The sequence below is a fragment of the Palaemon carinicauda genome, unplaced genomic scaffold (genome assembly GCF_036898095.1).
Source record: "Palaemon carinicauda isolate YSFRI2023 unplaced genomic scaffold, ASM3689809v2 scaffold648, whole genome shotgun sequence".
NCBI lineage: Eukaryota > Metazoa > Arthropoda > Malacostraca > Decapoda > Palaemonidae > Palaemon > Palaemon carinicauda.
The window spans coordinates 78,325-98,230 of NW_027171925.1; the positions used below are offsets into that span (position 1 = coordinate 78,325).

Consider the following 19,906-nt stretch of genomic DNA (forward strand, 5'->3'; position numbering starts at 1 on the left):
GCTCTAACAGCCTTAATTTTTGTCATAGAGAGGTCAGGTTGGTCTCATTCTCTTGAAAAATGCCTGAGGTTTCTCAAAAAATTATAAAAAATATGCAAAAAATTTGTAAATAAGTTTTTTGCAAGGACGTACCAGTACATCCATGGGGGTAAAGGGATGTTTTGTGAAACGTACCAGTAGGTCCTTTGCGGGTAAAAGGGTTAAAGCTTTTTCAAGGTGTAACCACCCACCGCTAGTTAGCGTGGGGGGAGGGAATAGTGGGGTCAGCTAGCCACCCTGCTCTCACTAGCACTAGCGACTGACTGTCACTTTTTATTTCGGCTCGGTGAAGACGTAGTCTTTCTCACCCCTCAACCATTTTAACCGGTTTATGATTAAAAGCAACTAGCCTGATGCTTCATAAAATTTTTTTTTCTCTTTCAGAGCGACCTTCCTTGGGGCTCATGGGTTTCCCGTGCAAGGCAAGACAGCAAGAGGCCTTAAGGCTGGGCACTCGAAGGGGGCAGACATCCTGCCTAGACCAAACCCCCGGCGAGAGTCTGAAGGTCCTCGACTAAGAGTCTTGCGCCCGCTCAACTGTTTTGGCCTCGGCTTCTACTCGCCACGACAATCGCTCTGCTTCGGCAGGCAGGCGGGAGCGGTCACTGACAAGGACTCAGAAGAAATTGATTTACAATTCACATAATTCAACTAACAACTTATTACTCAAGTAAACAAGAAATGAATATGGACAGTCAGAGTATCATATCTTAAAGGAAAAGGGATCAAGTGTTGATCATATGTGTACAGTATAGGGTCAGGCTCTAGGACATAGTCTCGTCCCTTGCCCCTGCCATTCATGAACGACTTTTAAACCTTTTAAATGTCCTTTTAATGTCCTTAGATAAACAAATACCCGGTAATAAGTTCTTGACTATTTAGCATCCAACACCACCTGGTCACTTTGCTCTACGATGTTCTACCTTCCTGGCTGATGTCTGCTCATGATTACCACCACACAGATAAGGCACTGCTTGTGGAATTCTCTGTTGATGCAACTCTAAATCCAAAATAATTCTATCATTAGATTTCAACCTGAAGGCCCGCTCGTAAACACATTAGTCAATGCAGGTATTTAAAACTGAAAAATAACTAAAACATTCAACAACAGACAGATAATTGACATGTTTTTGTGGATGCCAACAGCAAGGAAAATCCGAAAGCATTTCAAATCGCACTAGAACTTCAAAAGTTCAAAGTTTGAGCAAATGTTTTTATGCTGACCAGGCTGACATGAGGCTGACATGAGTCTTTTTATAGTTTATATAGGACATATCTGTTTTTGACGTTATTAATAGTTTATATAGGACATACCTGTTTTGAGGTTGTTATTGTTTTTAGAATGATTTATATTGTTAATTTATTCACATCATTTATTTATTTCCTTACCTCACTGAGCTTTTTTTCCCTATTGGAGCCCTTGGGCTTATAGAATCTTGCTTTTCCAACTAGGGTTGTAGCTTGGCTAGTAATAATAATAATAATAATAATCTTGCTTTTCCAACTAGGGTTGTAGCTTGGCTAGTAATAATCTTTCTTTTCCAACTAGGGTTGTAGCTTGGCTAGTAATAATAATAATAATAATCTTTCTTTTCCAACTAGGGTTGTAGCTTGGCTAGTAATAATAATAATAATAATAATTCGAAAGTCTGTTAAATATATCGAGGTCAATCACACCAACATATTTAATATATCTTAAAAAAGCGATAAAAAAGTTCTCAAACTTAAAAGTAGCAAATCATAGCTGATATTGCATACAGAAATCCACAACTAAAAAACTTAATAGGTTCAAAGAAGATGTTAACAAATCAACTTTTGTTAAATTTTGTCCTTACCCCTGCCATGAGGGAAACGTTCAGATGGAAGTACCCTAGTCCAGAGATCCTTATAGAGGTGAGTTACTTAGACACTAAATAGTTTTTTACGTAGTTTTCTCCAAGTCCCATGTACCGTTTTGGGTTAGGAGAACCTAGTCTCTTATCTAGGTTCGATCTTATTATCCAGCCGGTCTCTCGGCCCGTAAGACCACCCCCGCCTCCTAAAGTATAAGTCTCTTAAAAAAGTAGTTCGAGGTAAGTACTCCGTGTTGGAACAAATCACAAATTTTAAGTAATTTGTATTTTTCCTAACAGTACTTACCTCGAACTACTTTCGGGTTATGGCCCGCCCATCCTTCCCCGAGTGTCTTACGTGGGACTTTGATACCATATCTATCCTAAACATATCATAGACATGGCCACGCGCGCTCACTGACCCGGGTCGCCTCAGGGCGCGTATTCGTCCGCTACAGAGGGACCCACTATAAAAAACGGAGATAGGGGAAACTACACAAAATTCTGGTCGGTTGGGAGGAGAATCCCAGATACTCCTAAGAAAGTAGTTCAAGGTAAGTACTCCATGTTGGAACAATTATAATTTCAGTTGGATTTGTGTCTGTATCTCCACATGTTTTATAAGCTGAGATTGATTGATTGAATTGAAGTTCTCTGGCATCTTGACATCGAAGATCATTGACGCCGACATCGTTTACTATAAATAAAGATTAAAAGAATATTTATTTAAAACCAGAAAAGCAAATATGTTATAAAAGTTAAATAGCATTAAGCTGAGACCCTACGACATTATTTATAATTTCAATCAAGAATTAGAACATTACAACATCTTTAAGTTTCAAACGCAAGAAGCACTCACCCTGCCAGCTGCTTCCCGAGCATTCGCGTGTGCCGATTCAAACTGCGCATTTCCAGGTATTCCACGCACGGCACGGCTCCGCCCGCGGGGTCGTCTACGACTATGTGCCGAGTGGGGACCATCACTGTCCCCGTTGCTTTCGTGGCCTTCGGACTTTCGAACTCCCCGTTGAACATCGCCCTCGCCTGACGAGAATTTGATGTTTTAACTGTGATATCTAAAAACAAGATAAAATTACTAACTGCTGGTAATAAAACCATCACTTATTTAATCATATAAATTGAAATTTAACTTACTGTGACATCTATAAATGATAAATAAAATTACTAACTGCTGGCAATAAAAACCATCATTTTTCTAATCATAAATTGAAGGTGTAAGTAATCAAAATCCAGGAATCAAATCATCCCTAGGATAATGTCTGATTATACAAACACAAGTCGTTTAGGTAGGATGGCCGTTGCATCTTTTAACGGGCAGTCAAGCAACAAGTGGGAGCAGACCGTGGTGCTCTGCCCCCTCACCTGTGGGAGTTTCTTCACGTATGACCTCTCGGCTCAGAACTGAGAGGAGTGGCTGAGGAGAGAAGTACAATTTAAAGGACTTAGGTTTGTCTAGTTAGGAAAAGTAACAAATTTGTGAATTGTAATTTTCCTAGCGATAAAATCCTGGAGCTCTTTACGTGTGGGTGTTTTTATTTCCGCGAAGCTGAATATAGCTGTTAAAGCCTTTTTGAGGTGTAACCACCCACCACTAGTTAGCGTAGGGGGAGGGGATAGTGGGGTCAGTTAGCCACCCTGCTCTCACAAGCACTAGCGTCTGACTGTCGCTTTTTATTTTGGCTTGGTAAAGCCATAGTCTTTCTCACCCGTCAACCCTTTTAACTGGTTTATGATTAAAAGCAACTTGCCTGATGCTTCATAAAATGTTTTTTTCTCTTTCAGAGCGACCTTCCTTGGGGCTCATGGGTTTCCCGTGCAAAGCAAGACAGCGAGAGGCCTTAAGGCTGGGCACTCGAAGGGAGCAGACATCTGCCTAGACCAAACCCCCCGCGAGAGTCTGAAGGTCCTCGACTAAGAGTCTTGCGCCCGCTCAACTGTTTCGGCCTCGGCTTTTACTCGCCACGACAATCGCTCTGCTTCGGCAGGCAGGCGGGAGCGGTCACTGACAAGGACTCAGAAGAAATTGATTTACAATTCACATAATTCAACTAACAACTTATTACTCAAGTAAACAAGAAATGAATATGGACAGTCAGAGTATCATATCTTAATGGAAAAGGGATCAAGTGTTGATCATATGTGTACAGTATATGGTCAGGCTCTAGGACATAGTCTCGTCCCTTGCCTCTGCCATTCATGAACGACTTTTAAACCTTTTAAATATCCTTTTAATGTCCTTAGATAAACAAATACCCAGTAATAAGTTCTTGACTATTTAGCATCCAACACCACCTGGTCACTTTGCTCTACGATGTTCTGCCTTCCTGGCTGATGTCTGCTCATGATTACCACCACACAGATAAGGCACTGCTTGTGGAATTCTCTGTTGATGCAACTCTAAATTCAAAATAATTCTATCATTAGATTTCAACCTGAAGGCCCGCTTGTAAATACGTTAGTCAATGCAGGTATTCAAAACTGAAAAATAACTAAAACATTCAACAGACAGATAATTGACATGTTTTTGTGGATGCCACCATCAAGGAAAATCTGAAAAGCATTTCAAACCGCAGTAGAACTTCAAAAGTTCAAAGTTCCAGCAAATGTTTTTATGTTGACCAGGCTGACATGAGTCTTTTTATAGTTTATATAAAACATATCTGTTTTTGACGTTATTAATAGTTTATATAGGACATATCTGTTTTGACGTTGTTACTGTTTTTAGAATCATTTATTGTTAATTTATTCTCATCATTTATTTACTTCCTTATTTCCTTACCTCACTGGGCTCCTTTTCCCTATTGGAGCCCTTGGGCTTATAGCATCTTTCTTTTCCAACTAGGGTTGTAGCTTGGCTAGTAATAATAATAATAATAATTCAAAAGTCTGTTAAATACATCGAGGTCAAACACACCAACGTATTTAATATATCTTAAAAAAGCGTTAAAAAAGTTCTAACGAACTTAAAAGGAGCAAATCGTAACTGATATTGCATTCAAAAGTCCTCAACTAACAATCGGCGTCAATGACCGTAGATGTCAGGATGCCTGAAAACTTAAAATCACTCAATCATTCTTCAACTAACGAACTTAATAGGTTCAAAGAAGATGTTTAAAAGTTGAGATTTGTTAAATCTTGTCCTAGGTTGGGCCTAACCTAACGCACATGCCTACGATTTTCAGCCGCAAAGGTCAACAAATAACCCCGCTTCATAATATAAATGTCATCTTCCTTACTGCGTTAGATCACATAATCTTCTTTAAAAACCTTTTACCCCCAATGGACGTACCAGTACATCCTTGCAAAAAACTGCTATTTACATTTTTTTTTCATATTTTTGATAATTTTCTGAGAGACTTCAGGCACTTTCAAAGGGAATGAGACCAACCTGACCTCTCTATGATGAAAATTAAGGCTGTTAGAGCAATTTAAAAAATATATACTGCAAAATGTGCTTGAAAAAAAATAACCGCTGGGGGTTAAGGGTTGGAAAGTTCCAAATAGCCTGGGGGTTAAAAGGGTTAATACAGTATTTCATTAGGAACTTTTGAAACAATATCAAAGATTTATAATGTCATTGGGATTTGTGTTTTGTATCTCCAAATGTTCTAAAAGCTGAGATTGAATGATTGATTTGAAGTTCTCTGGCATCTTGACATCGAAGATCATTGACGCCGATATCCTTTACTATAAAGATTAAAAGAATATTCAATTAAAACCAGAGAAGTAAATATGTTATAAAAGTTGAATAGCATTAAGTTGAAAACCTTCTGCATTATTTATACTTTCAATCAAGAATTAGAACATTACATCTTCAAGTCTCAAACGCAAGAAGCACTCACTCTGCCAGCTGCTTCCCGAGCATTCCCGTGTGCCGATTCAAACTGCGCCATGTCCGGGTATTCCCCGCACAGCACGGCTCCACCCGTGGGGTCGTCTACGACTATGTGCGGAGTGGGGACCATCACTGTCCCCGTTGCTTTCGTGGCCTTCGGACTTTTGAACTCTCCGTCGAACATCGCCCTCGCCTGAGAAGAATTTGATGTTTTAACTGTGATATCTAAAAAAAAGATTAATAAAATTACAAACTGCTGGTAATAAAACCATCATTTATTTAATCATATAAATTGAAATTTAACTTCCTGTGACATCTAGAAATGATAAATAAAATTACTAACTGCTGGCAATAAAACCATCATTTTTCTAATCATAAATTGAAGGTGTAAGTATCCAAAATCCAGGAATCAAATCATCCGTCAGATAATGTTTAATGACTGGTATCTATTAAAAAGCTATACAGTACATACATATTCAATATATGATAAATGTTAACCCTTTTACCACCAAAGGACGTACTGGTACGTTTCACAAAACTCATCCCTTTACCCCCACGGACGTACCGGTACGTCCTTGCAAAAAACTGCTATATACATTTTTTTTTTGCATATTTTTGATAAATTTCTTTGAGAAACTTCAGGCATTTTCCAAAAGAATGATACCAACTTGACTTCTCTATGACAGAAATTAAGGCTGTTAGAGCAATTTAAAAAAAATATACTGCAAAATGTGCTTGAAAAAAATAACCCCCAAGGGTTAAGGGTTGGAAAGTTCCAAATAGCCTGAGGGTAAAAGGGTTAAAATAGCAATGGACTGATAGCTCCCAATGCAAAATCACTCTTGCTCATTAACCATCTCGTATGTTTTGCACAACGGCTCAAAGTATCCCTTGCACAATGCACCATAAGGGACAAATTTACTTGCGCATTACACGCACGGTGATATAATGTCACCGTTTATGTAACGATACATAAATGAACATTTGCCTGTCGTAGGAGGCAATTACTGACGACATATCTCTATCAACATAAATAACTAGAGGGGCACTCAGCCAAGAGCATGCCTTTGCCACGCAAAGCATTCATACTTCATTCATAACTCCAATGCGTAATTGTACTTCAACATATTTTCTTCAAAATCTAATAGCTTTGTCCTTGGGTCATACCCCACATTATTATTATCATTAAATGCTAAGCTACTACCCTAGTTGGAAAAGCAGGATGCTATAAGCCCAGGGGCCCCAGCAGGGAAAATAGCCCAGTGAGGAGAGGAAATAAGGAAAAATAAAATATCTCAAGAACAGGAACATTGAAATAAATATTTCCCATATAAACTATAAAAACTTTAAACAAAACAAGAGGAAGAGAAGTTAGACAGAATAGTGAGCCCAAGTGTACCCTCAAGCAAGGGAACTCTAACCCAAGACAGTGGAAGACCATGGTACAGAGGCTATGGCACTAACCAAAACTTAGAGATCAATGGTTTGATTTTGGAGTGTCCTTCTCCTAGAAGAGCTGCCAACCAGAGTTAAAGAGTCTCTTCTACCCTACCCAAAAGGAAAGTAGCCACTGAACAATTACAGTGCTATAATTAACCCCTTGAGTGGAGAAGAATTGTTTGGTAATCTCAGTGTTGTCAGGTGTATGAGGACAGAGGAGAATCTGTAAAGAATAGGCCAGACTATGTCCACCATGTTTCGTTGAAATTGTTCAGTAGTTTTTCCATATTGTTGTTCACGGAAAAATAAACTAACACAATACTTGCGATCTACTTAGCATTGCAATTATTTTTGAAGTACCGCTGCGTACTGTGTACTTACATGTACTTTAATTAAAATGTTACAGATTCATCCTTGGTTCAAACCAAACATGACCACCAAGTTTGGCCAAAATCGGTAAGACAGTTTTTGTGTAAAGTTGCTTATATACAAACAAACAGACAGGAGTGACTGCATAACCTTCGCAAAATTTTGAAGGTAATTCATCAGCAAGAAATTCTATTTACCAACATCTGAGTTACATTATTCAACCATAAGCATCGATAAAGCAGTACTGTACTATTTCAATTAAAAGAAATTATATCCATGTATAAAAATCATCTTGGGTTAGAGTTCTCTTGCTTGGGGGTACACTCAAGCTCACTATTCTATCTTATTTCCCTTCCTCTTGTTTTGTTAAAGTTTTTAAAAGGAAATATTTATTTTAATATTACTCTTCTTCAAATATTTTATTTCCTTTCCTCACTGGATATTTCCCCTGTTGGACCCCTTGGGCTTATAGCATCTTGCTTTTCCAACTTGGGTTGTAGCTTCGCAAGTAATAATAATAATAATAATAATAATAATAATAATAATAATAATAATTTCTTTTTGTCATCCGAGATTTACTGATTCAAACAAAATGTTCATATGACATACAGTATTATTATTCAATGGCCGCCAATATACCCGTAAGGGAAGGCATCATGCAGAGCGTCTGAGACTAAAAACAAACAAAACTACAAAATTAACGTGTGTCGCTACCTAGAATTATCAAAACAGACAATTATAATACTCAACTTGGGAATAGGGATCTCCAAAATGACTGACATCTTCAAAAACACCGAAACACAAAGCTATGAAAGCAACGTGTCCGAATCTCAATGGTGCTAGAAAAGGAATGAGGGAAAAAGCGTGGGTAGTGGTAGGGGTGGGGGGAGGAGAGGGTAGTCGTAGTAGAAGGCAGTGGTTGGATGTAGAACGGTACCTCGTAGTATCGGGGAGGACTAATTGGTAAGGGACCTCTGGTAATGGTTCTAACACGCCCCAGTTACTATACCGACGCTCTTTTAGAGTGAGCGAGCTGGGTATATTCCTGGCATTCCATGCAACTTTTTCTCGGGTTTTTTAGCAGTATTTATACCTTATAAATGGTGCTAGAGGAGCGTTTCACGAAGCAACACAGGTCAAGCCCAGAAAAACATTAATTATTATCATTCCTTTTCTATACTGTATTCTACTATTCATTTATTATCTAACTATAAATTTCTTATCACATCGATCAAAACCATAAACCCATTGCATTTCAAGTAACCACTTTCTTTTTCAATGAGATTTGTTCACCTTTCTATAGATCTCTCATCCCATCTATTCTCTCAAGGGGTTAACTACTGCACTGCAATCGTTCAGCGGCTACTTTCCTATTGGTAAGGGTAGAAGAGACTCTCTAGCTATGGTAAGCAGCTCTTCTAGAAGGACACTCCAAAATGAAACCATTGTTCTCCGGTCTTGGATAGTGCCATAGCCTCTGTGCCATGGTCTTCCACTGTCCTGGGGTAGAGTTCTCTTGCTTGAGAGTGCACTCATAAACACTATTCTATCTGTTTCCTGACTGAGCCATTCTTCCCTAATGGAGTCCTTGGGCTTAGAGCATCCTGCTTTTCCAACTAGGGTTGTAACTTAGCTGGTAATAATACTACGGCTATTCAGATAAACTAGTCTTCATCTTTTGCCCAATATTCTTGAACATTAAAAACCAGAGGAATTACAGATGAAGGAGAAATTATATATAAAACGAGCCTCTTCGGTCCTTTCAAGCTATAAAAATAGCACTACCAAGGAACATGTTTAAAACATGTTGAGAACTGCCTCAATAATAGCCCTACTGTCATCACTAACCTGATCTTAAACGAACTGCTCATAAGTTTTGTAACTGTTGCTTTTCCATCAACCCATGCCGACTGACTTCAGGGCCCTAACCTTATCTGCTGCCCATCAAAAGTTTCACTTGAAAATGGGGAAACTAAACTATATAACCTTCGTACTGACAAATAGATTAAAGTCCAGGAAGACTTAAAAAGGAGATATTTCTTCATCACACTGTTAAAAAGAAAGAAAAGAAAAATGTTATTTTCATTAGTAAAATAAATTTTTGAATATACTTACCCGGTGATCATGTAGCTGCAGCTCTGCTGCCCGACAGAAAAAACCTACGGGCGGAATACGCCAGCGATCGCTATACAGGTGGGGGTGTACATCAACAGCGCCATCTGTCGAGTAGGTACTCAAGTACTTCTTGTCAACACAGAACCAATTTTCTCCTCGGTCCACTGGGTCTCTATTGGGGAGGAAGGGTGGGTCCTTTAATTCATGATCACCGGGTAAGTATATTCAAAAATTTATTTTACTAATGAAAATAACATTTTTCAATATTAATCTTACCCGGTGATCATGTAGCTGATTCACACCCAGGGGGGTGGGTGGAGACCAGCATACATGTTAACATTAGAAGCTAAGTATTCCGTATTTCATTTTAGCAGTTATTCAAAATAACAAACATAAAATTAATAAGTACAGTACCTGGTAAGGAAGTCGACTTGAACAATTACTCTGCCTTTTTAAGTACGTCTTCCTTACTGAGCCTCGCGATCCTCTTAGGATGCTGAGCGACTCCTAGGTGCTGAAGTATGAAGGGCTGCAACCCATACTAAAGGACCTCATCACAACCTCTAATCTAGGCGCTTCTCAAGAAAAGAATTTGACCACCCGCCAAATCAACCAGGATGCGAAAGGCTTCTTAGCCTTCCGTACAACCCAAAAACAACAATAAAAACATTTCAAGAGAAAGATTAAAAAAGGTTATGGGATTATGGGAATGTAGTGGTTGAGCCCTCACCTACTACTGCACTCGCTGCTACGAATGGTCCCAGGGTGTAGCAGTTCTCGTAAAGAGACTGGACATCTTTAAGGTAAAATGATGCGAACACTGACTTGCTTCTCCAATAGGTTGCATCCATTACACTCTGCAGAGATCTGTTTTGTTTGAAGGCCACTGAAGTTGCGACAGCTCTAACTTCATGTGTCCTTACCTTCAGCAAAGCATGGTCTTCCTCATTCAGATGAGAATGAGCTTCTCTAATCAAAAGTCTGATGTAATAAGAAACTGCGTTCTTTGACATCGGTAAAGCAGGTTTCTTAATAGAGCACCATAAAGCTTCTGATTGTCCTCGTAATGGCTTCGTACGTCTTAAATAGTACTTAAGAGCTCTTACTGGGCATAGTACTCTCTCTTGTTCGTTTCCAACCAAACTGGACAGACTTGGAATCTCGAACGATTTGGGCCAAGGACGAGAAGGGAGTTCGTTTTTAGCTAAAAAACCAAGCTGTAAGGAACATGTAGCCATTTCAGATGTAAATCCTATGTTCCTGCTGAAGGCGTGTATCTCACTGACTCTTTTAGCTGTTGCTAAGCAGACGAGGAAAAGAGTCTTCAAAGTGAGATCTTTAAAAGAGGCTGATTGAAGCGGTTCGAACCTTGCTGACATCAGGAACCTTAAAACCACGTCTAAGTTCCAACCTGGTGTGGCCAACCGACGCTCCTTCGAGGTCTCAAAAGACTTAAGGAGGTCCTGTAGATCTTTGTTGTTGGAAAGATCTAAGCCTCTGTGGCGGAAGACTGCTGCCAACATGCTTCTGTAACCTTTGATCGTAGGAGCTGAAAGGGATCTTACTTTCCTTAGGTGTAAAAGGAAGTCAGCTATCTGAGTTACAGAGGTACTGGTTGAGGATACTGAATTCGCCTTGCACCAGCTTCGGAAGACTTCCCATTTTGACTGGTAGACCTTGAGAGTGGATGTCCTCCTTGCTCTGGCAATCGCTCTGGCAGCCTCCTTCGAAAAGCCTCTAGCTCTTGAGAGTCTTTCGATAGTCTGAAGGCAGTCAGACGAAGAGCGTGGAGGCTTGGGTGTACCTTCTTTACATGCGGCTGACGCAGAAGGTCCACTCTTAGAGGAAGAGTCCTGGGAACGTCTACTAGCCATTGCAGTACCTCGGTGAACCATTCTCTCGCGGGCCAGAGGGGAGCAACCAACGTCAACCTTGTCCCTTCGTGAGAGGCGAACTTCTGCAGTACCTTGTTGACAATCTTGAACGGGGGGAACGCATAAAGGTCTAGATGGGACCAATCCAGAAGAAAGGCATCTATGTGAACTGCTGCTGGGTCCGGAATGGGTGAGCAATAAATTGGGAGCCTCTTGGTCATCGAGGTAGCGAACAGATCTATGGTGGGCTGACCCCACAAGGCCCATAGTCTGTTGCAAACATTCTTGTGAAGGGTCCATTCTGTTGGGATGATCTGACCCTTCCGGCTGAGGCGGTCTGCCATGACATTCATGTCGCCTTGAATGAACCTCGTTACTAGAGATATGTTTCGATCTCTTGACCAGGTGAGGAGGTCCCTTGCGATCTCGAACAACTTCATCGAATGAGTCCCTCCTTGCTTGGAGATGTACGCCAAGGCTGTGGTGTTGTCGGAGTTCACTTCCACCACCTTGCCTAGAAGGAGGGACTTGAAGCTTCTCAAGGCCAGATGAACTGCCAGTAGCTCCTTGCAGTTGATGTGCAGTGCTCTTTGATCCGAATTCCACGTGCCCGAGCATTCCCGACCGTCCAGTGTCGCACCCCAGCCCGTGTCCGATGCGTCCGAGAAGAGAAGGTGGTCGGGGGTCTGAACAGCCAGTGGTAGACCTTCCCTGAGCAGAATGTTGTTCTTCCACCAAGTCAGTGCAGACTTCATCTTCTCGGAGATAGGAACTGAGACCGCTTCTAGCGTCATGTCCTTTCTCCAGTGAGCAGCTAGGTGATACTGAAGGGGTCGGAGGTGGAGTCTCCCTAACGCGATGAACTGGTCCAGCGATGAAAGCGTCCCTATCAGACTCATCCACTGTCTGACTGAACATCGGTTCTTCTTCAGCATGCTCTGGATGCATTCTTGGGCTTGACTGATTCTGGGGGCCGACAGAAAAGCCCGAAAAGCTTGACTCTGAATCTCCATACCTAGATATACTATAGTTTGGGATGGGACGAGTTGGGACTTTTCCATATTGACCAGGAGACCCAATTCCTTGGTCAGATCCAGAGTCCATTTTAGATTCTCCAGACAGCGACGACTTGACGCAGCTCTTAAAAGCCAGTCGTCCAAATAGAGGGAGGCTCTGATGTCTGCTAAATGCAGGAATTTGGCAATATTCCTCATCAGTTTGGTAAACACTAGAGGTGCCGTGCTTAGGCCAAAGCACAGGGCTTGGAACTGGTATACCACCTTCCCAAAAACGAACCTTAGAAAAGGTTGGGAATCTGGGTGGATGGGGACGTGAAAGTACGCGTCCTTTAGGTCTAACGAGACCATCCAGTCTTCCTTCCTGACCGATGCTAGAACCGACTTCGTCGTCTCCATGGTGAACGTCTGCTTGGTGACAAAGACATTTAGAGCACTGACGTCTAGCACCGGTCTCCACCCTCCTGTCTTCTTCGCCACTAAGAAGAGACGGTTGTAGAAGCCCGGGGATTGATGGTCCCGGACTATGACTACCGCTCCCTTTTGTAGCAAGAGAGACACCTCTTGCTGTAAAGCTAGCCTCTTGTCCTCCTCTCTGTACCTGGGAGAGAGGTCGATGGGAGTTGTTGCTAGAGGGGGCTTGCGCAAGAATGGAATCCTGTACCCCTCTCTGAGTAACTTCACAGACTGTGCGTCTGCACCCCTGTTCTCCCAGGCCTGCCAGTAGTTCTTGAGCCTGGCTCCCACTGCTGTCTGAAGAAGGTGGCAGTCAGACTCTGCCTTTTGAGGACTTGGAACCCTTCTTCTTGTTGCCACGTTGACTAACGGCACGAGTACCTCCTCTGCTGGAGGTTCTGCCACGAAAGGGCGGAATGAACCTAGACGCTGGTGTGTCCATCCTAGGTCTAGGCACGGAAGGTAAAGCTGTGACTTTACGTGCGGATGACGCCACCAGGTCATGAGTGTCTTTCTGGATCAACGAGGCGGCAATCCCCTTGATCAACTCTTCAGGAAAGAGACACTTCGATAGTGGAATAAACATCAGTTCTGACTTCTGACATGGGGTGACTCCCGCCGACAAGAAGGAGCAAAGGTGATCCCGCTTCTTGATAACCCCAGACACGAAAGAAGCCGCAAGCTCGCCAGACCCATCCCGTATGGCTTTGTCCATGCAGGACATGATGAGCATGGCAGATTCCTTATCCGAAGGGGAGGTCTTCCTGCTCAACGCTCCCAAACACCAGTCCAGGAAGTTAAAGATCTCGAACGCACGGAAAACTCCCTTCAAAAGATGGTCCATGTCCGAAGAAGTCCAGCAAATCTTGGAGCGTCTCATAGCCAGTCTGCGGGGAGAGTCTACCAGACTTGAGAAGTCGCCCTGGGCAGAGGCAGGAACTCCCAAGCCGAGAACCTCTCCCGTGGCATACCAGACGCTAGATCTGGAAGCAAGCTTGGTCGGGGGAAACATGAAGGATGTCTTCCCAAGTTGCTTCTTGGCCTGCAACCACTCTCCCAGTACCCTTAAAGCTCTTTTGGACGAGCGAGCGAGTACGAGCTTCGTAAAGGCAGGAGCTGCTGACTGCATGCCTAAAGCGAACTCAGAGGGAGGTGAGCGTGGAGCTGCAGACACAAACTGGTCCGGATACAACTCCTTAAACAGGGCAAGGACTTTCCTAAAGTCTAAGGAGGGAGGCGTAGTCTTGGGTTCATCTATGTCGGAGTGTTGGTCGTCCAAATGCGCAGCTTCGTCGTCATCAGAGATTCCTTCATCCGAATGCTGAGGAGGAAGCGGCAAAGGAGGAGATAAAAGCTGAACGGCTGAATCCGGCAGCACGGGTGCATGCATAGCTGCACTGGATCCAACATCATGCCGCTGTTGGTCAGTCTGAGAGCTGGCAACAACCAAAGCGGAGTGGTGGTGCGTGGTGGGGACCACCGTGGGTTGCGGAGACTGACGCACCACGTCAAAACACGGCAGCTTGACTCCACCTTCCTGCTGATGCGGTAGCTCACGCACGTCAACGGAGGGAGCCGCACGTCGGCTAACGTCAACATGCGTCTGGCAGGGTCGACTGCGCATAGGTGGTGGAGCTCTCACAGCCGGAGTGTGGGAGCAGGCAGCCGCAGTGTCAGCTGGGCGCACAACCGTGGCAGGTTGTAGGCTAACGGGTGCAGCGTCAACCTTCTCAGCACGATACTCCTGCATGAAGGAAGCTAGCTGAGTCTGCATAGACTGCAGCAAAGACCACTTAGGGTCTACAGCGGCTGGTGCGGCAACAGACGGAGTGATTGCCTGCTGCGGAACCACTATACCTCTCTTGGGAGGTGTGCAGTCTTCGGAGGACTGCGGCGAGTCCGAACTGACCCAGTGGCTACACCTGGGCCGTTGGACTCGCTCGGAAGGGACCTTGCGCTTGAGAGGTCGTGAGACCTTGGTCCAGCGTTTCTGTCGAGAAACTTCTTCCGCAGACGAGGAATGAATGGGCTCACTCGTCTGTTTGTGGGTGGGACGATCTCGGCAAGATACGTCCTCAACCACGGAGGGAACGTCTGTCCGCTGATCAAGGCCTGTCGAACCCTTTGGTCGTACGACATTGCTTCTCCCCTGGGCTTGGGAGCTTGCAAGAGGTCCCGGACTGGGAGGACGACAGGCACGAACAGACGCACCCTCATGCGTAACACTGACACTTTTCACTGCACTGACACCCACTTCACTTCCCACCGCACCTCCACCTTTCAACTCCCTGACGTCAGCCATGAGTTGATTGCGGCCACTCGCCAATGACTCAACTCTCCCACCAAGAGCCTGAATGGCACGCATCACATCCGTCATCGAAGGTTGATGAGAGCTAGTAGGAGGGTCGGGTGCAACCACCACAGGGGAAGGAATAGGTTGTGGGGCATGGGGAGAGGAAAAATCAATAGAGCGAGACGAACTCCTCCTGATCCCATCCTTCTCTAGCCCACGTGCATACTTAAGGAATTCTTGAAAATCGAATTCCGAAAGCCCAGCGCATTCCTCACATCGATCTTCCAATTGACAGGCTTTACCCCTACAATTGGAACAAACGGTGTGCGGATCGATAAAGGCCTTCGGAAGACGCCTAGAACAGTCCCTAGCGCTACACTTCCTGTACTTGGGGACTTGAGTAGGGTCAGACATCTTGAACTAGTCAAAGGGGGGAAACCCAAAATCTATCCAAGTCGTCAACAAATAATCCAAAATCTAATCAATGAAAGTGAGAAAGTATTGAGGATAACTTCTGCACAGCGAAAGCTAATAACTAGAGAGAACACTTCACCAAATAACGTGAAAACCAACTCCAGAAAACAACAGCGCATCAAGTAGGTCCTGCCGGTGGCACGACAGAGAGAAAATTGGTTCTGTGTTGACAAGAAGTACTTGAGTACCTACTCGACAGATGGCGCTGTTGATGTACACCCCCACCTGTATAGCGATCGCTGGCGTATTCCGCCCGTAGGTTTTTTCTGTCGGGCAGCAGAGCTGCAGCTACATGATCACCGGGTAAGATTAATATTGAAAAATATTTGTAAAGGTATGATGGTATGAAAACTGTAAATACGCAGCAAACACAATTTGCCCTATAACTATAGTGAACGTTTCTGTACTAAACCATTGAGCAGTAACCTCTACGTGGAGTCAGACATACAGATTTTTTTCACAGCTCCCTTGAATTCTAGGCAATTTAAGCCTAGATCTTCATTTCAACATGTTTCACATCTAATGAGTCTTTCCATTTGTTGTCCCCCCCTCCCAAACTCTTTCCAGTCTAATTCTTCTTTCCTTCTTTTGTCATATGTCTGATTCAAACTCTTGACTTAAAACAAATCAAAGATAATGGTCGTGTGTGTGGGTGGGTGGGTGGGGGGGGGCAGTGCAGACAAGGGGAAGCGTGGTGAAGCACAACTGAAAATAATATGGACGTCATAGATATTTCAAGAATCGAGATGATTAGGAAATTGGATAAGTCAATGAAGTGGTTCAAATGGAATGAAGCGGTGAATAACTCATATAATGGCTCAGAAAGCAAGGTAGAAAAGGGACATGTGATTGAAGAGAACTGTGCGATAACTCGTTCATTTTAGTCACATATAATTTATCAAAATACCGTTTAAAAAGACATGATAAGGATGAAATACCTTTTCCACATACAGTACTAGAAGATTTTATATGAAGGAGTTAACGTACTTCAAATGCTGTAAATTTTCCGTGATCCCCTTCCCCCTCGTTGATGCATCCGCCTCCAACCTGACCCGTGGCGACGAAGCGCGACGTCCCCAGAGCCTCGAGTATGGCGTCGTACATTTTCGACGTCATGGCAAAAGCTTCTGAAATTGTCATGGAGAATATCAGCACATAATACAGAACAGTAATCAATAAAATCCAATGTATTAAATACAGCATTATATCTAAACATGTACTAGAGCAATGTATAAGCATAATGAATATCAACATCTTCAGAGTAAAACATTTTCTAAACAAAATTGATTTTCTAGTACAACATTTTCATTTTACAATTACTTTAGCTTATCTTTATGTACAATTTAATTTCAGAAGCATTCCCCTCGGTATCTGCACGACATCGATGCCTCAGGTAGCAGTACTGTAAAAGGCATTTTCTACAGAGCCTCACATTGAGTGGCTAGAACTCGATTGTATTTTTACAAGGTTTTAAATGAATTTGTCTAACCCAGATTAAAAATTACAAATTTAAAAAGTAATTTATATTTTCCTAATTATACAAACCTGAGTTCTTTACTCAAAGGAGAAGGATAACACCGAAGCTTGGATAAGGCAGTTAAAACTTTTAACCCTTTTACCCCCAAAGGTAGTACTGGTACGTTTCACAAAACTCATCCCTTTACTCCCATGGACGTACCGGTACGTTCTTGCAAAAAACTGCTATTTATATTTTTTTTTTTTTTTGCATATTTTTTATAATTTTTTGAGAAACTTCAGGCATTTTCCAAGAGAATGAGACCAACCTGACCTCTCTATGATGAAAAATGTTATTTTCATTAGTAAAATAAATTTTTGAATATACTTACCCGGTGATCATATAGCTGTCAGCTCTGCTGCCCGACAGAAAAACCTAAGGACAAAATACGCCAGCGATCGCTATACAGGTGGGGGTGTACATCAACAGCGCCATCTGTCGAGCAGGTACTCAAGTACTCCATGTCAACACAGAACCAATTTTCTCCTCTGCCCACTGGGTCTCTATTGGGGAGGAAGGGAGGGTCCTTTAATTTATGATCACCGGGTAAGTATATTCAAAAATTTATTTTACTAATGAAAATAACATTTTTCAATATTAAACTTAGCCGGTGATCATATAGCTGATTCACACCCAGGGGGGTGGGTAGAGACCAGCATTACATGTTGACATTATTATGAGCTAAGTATTTTGTATTTCATTTTAGCAGTTATTCAAAATAACAAACATAAAATCAATAAGTACCTGGTAAGGAAGTCGACTTGAACAATTACTCTGCCTTTTTAAGTACGTCTTCCTTACTGAGCCTCGCGATCCTCATAGGATGCTGAGCGACTCCTAGGAGCTGAAGTATGAAGGGTTGCAACCCATACTAAAGGACCTCATCAAAACCTCTAATCTAGGCGCTTCTCAAGAAATGACTTTGACCACCCGCCAAATCAACCAGGATGCGAAAGGCTTCTTAGCCTTCCGGACAACCCAAAAACAATAATAAAACATTTCAAGAGAAAGATTAAAAAAGGTTATGGAATTAGGGGATTGTAGTGGTTGAGCCCTCACCCACTACTGCACTCGCTGCTACGAATGGTCCCAGGGTGTAGCAGTTCTCGTAAAGAGACTGGACATTCTTAAGATAAAAAGACGCGAACACTGATTTGCTTTTCCAATAGGTTGCGTCGAATATACTTTGCAGAGATCTATTTTGTTTAAAGGCCACGGAAGTTGCGACAGTTCTAACTTCGTGTGTCCTTACCTTCAGCAAAGCTTGGTCTTCCTCATTCAGATGGGAATGAGCTTCTCGTATTAACAGTCTGATAAAATAGGATAAAGCCTTCTTTGACATAGGCAAAGATGGATTCTTAACTGAACACCATAAAGCTTCAGACGGGCCTCGTAAAGGTTTTAAAATAGAACTTAAGAGCTCTTACAGGACATAAGACTCTTTCTAGTTCATTTCCAACCATACGATAAGTTTGGAATATCGAACGATATTGGTCAAGGCCGAGAAGGCAGCTCGTGTTTGACTAGAAAACCAAGTTGTAGAACATGTAGCCGTTTCGGATGAGAATCCGATGTTCTTGCTGAAGGCATGAATCTCACTGACTCTTTTAGCTGTGGCTAAGCATATCAGGAAAAGAGTCTTAAAGGTGAGATCTTTCAGGGAGGCTGATTGTAGCGGTTCGAACCTGTCTGACATAAGGAATCTTAGTACCACGTCTAAATTCCAACCAGGTGTAACCAAACGACGCTCCTTCGTGGTCTCAAAAGACTTAAGGAGGTCCTGTAGATCTTTATTGTTGGAAAGATCTAAGCCTCTGTGACGGAAGACTGAAGTCAACATGCTTCTGTAACCCTTGATAGTGGGAGCTGAAAGAGATCGTTCTTTCCTCAGATATAAGAGAAAGTCAGCTATTTGAGTTACAGAGGTACTGGTCGAGGATACGGATACTGACTTGCACCAGTTTCGGACGATTTCCCACTTCGATTGGTAGACTCTAAGGGTGGATGTTCTCCTTGTTCTAGCAATCGCTCTGGTTGCCTCCTTCGAAAAGCCTCTAGCTCTCGAGAGTCTTTCGATAGTCTGAAGGCAGTCAGACGAAGAGCGTGGAGGCCTTGGTGTACCTTCTTTACGCGTGGCTGACGTAGAAGGTCCACCCTTAGGGGAAGTGTTCTGGGAACGTCTACTAGCTATCGAAGTACCTTGGTGAGCCATTTTCTCGCGGGCCAGAGGGAAGCAACTAGCGTCAACCTTGTCCCTTCTTGAGAGGCGAACTTCTGCAGTACCTTGTTGACAATCTTGAACGGAGGGAATGCATATAGATCTAGATGTGACCAATCTAGTAGAAAGGCATCTATATGAACTGCTGCTGGGTCCGGGATTGGTGAGCAAAATATTGGGAGCCTCTTGGTCATCGAGGTTGCGAAGAGATCTATGGTTGGCTGGCCCCAGGTGGCCCAAAGTCTCTTGCATACATCCTTGTGGAGGGTCCATTCTGTTGGAATTATTTGTTCCTTCCGACTGAGACAATCTGCCATGACATTCAAGTTGCCTTGGATGAACCTCGTTACTAGTGAAATATCTAGACCTTTTGACCAGGTGAGGAGGTCCCTTGCGATCTCGTACCAT

The 19,906-nt window shown here is 42.8% G+C and overlaps 1 protein-coding gene across 2 annotated transcripts in view; it reads right to left on the reverse strand.

Moving 5' to 3' along the window:
• LOC137637310 (uncharacterized) overlaps window positions 1-16,885 on the reverse strand; it is a 60,589-nt gene extending 43,704 nt beyond the window's left edge. The window contains exons 1-3 of one of the 2 annotated variants that reach the window (XR_011043546.1): window positions 16,752-16,885; window positions 5,735-5,952; window positions 2,731-2,947 (exon numbers count right to left, since the gene is read on the reverse strand). Coding sequence is in view for 1 of the 2 variants with exons in the window: in XM_068369548.1 (XP_068225649.1) it covers window positions 2,731-2,915; window positions 5,735-5,920; window positions 16,752-16,880 (500 nt within the window). In the remaining variant the exon portion in view is untranslated. The remainder of the gene's footprint in view (window positions 1-2,730; window positions 2,948-5,734; window positions 5,953-16,751) is intronic. The other variant, XM_068369548.1, reaches the window with a different exon arrangement.
• Window positions 16,886-19,906: the final 3,021 nt, after the last annotated feature.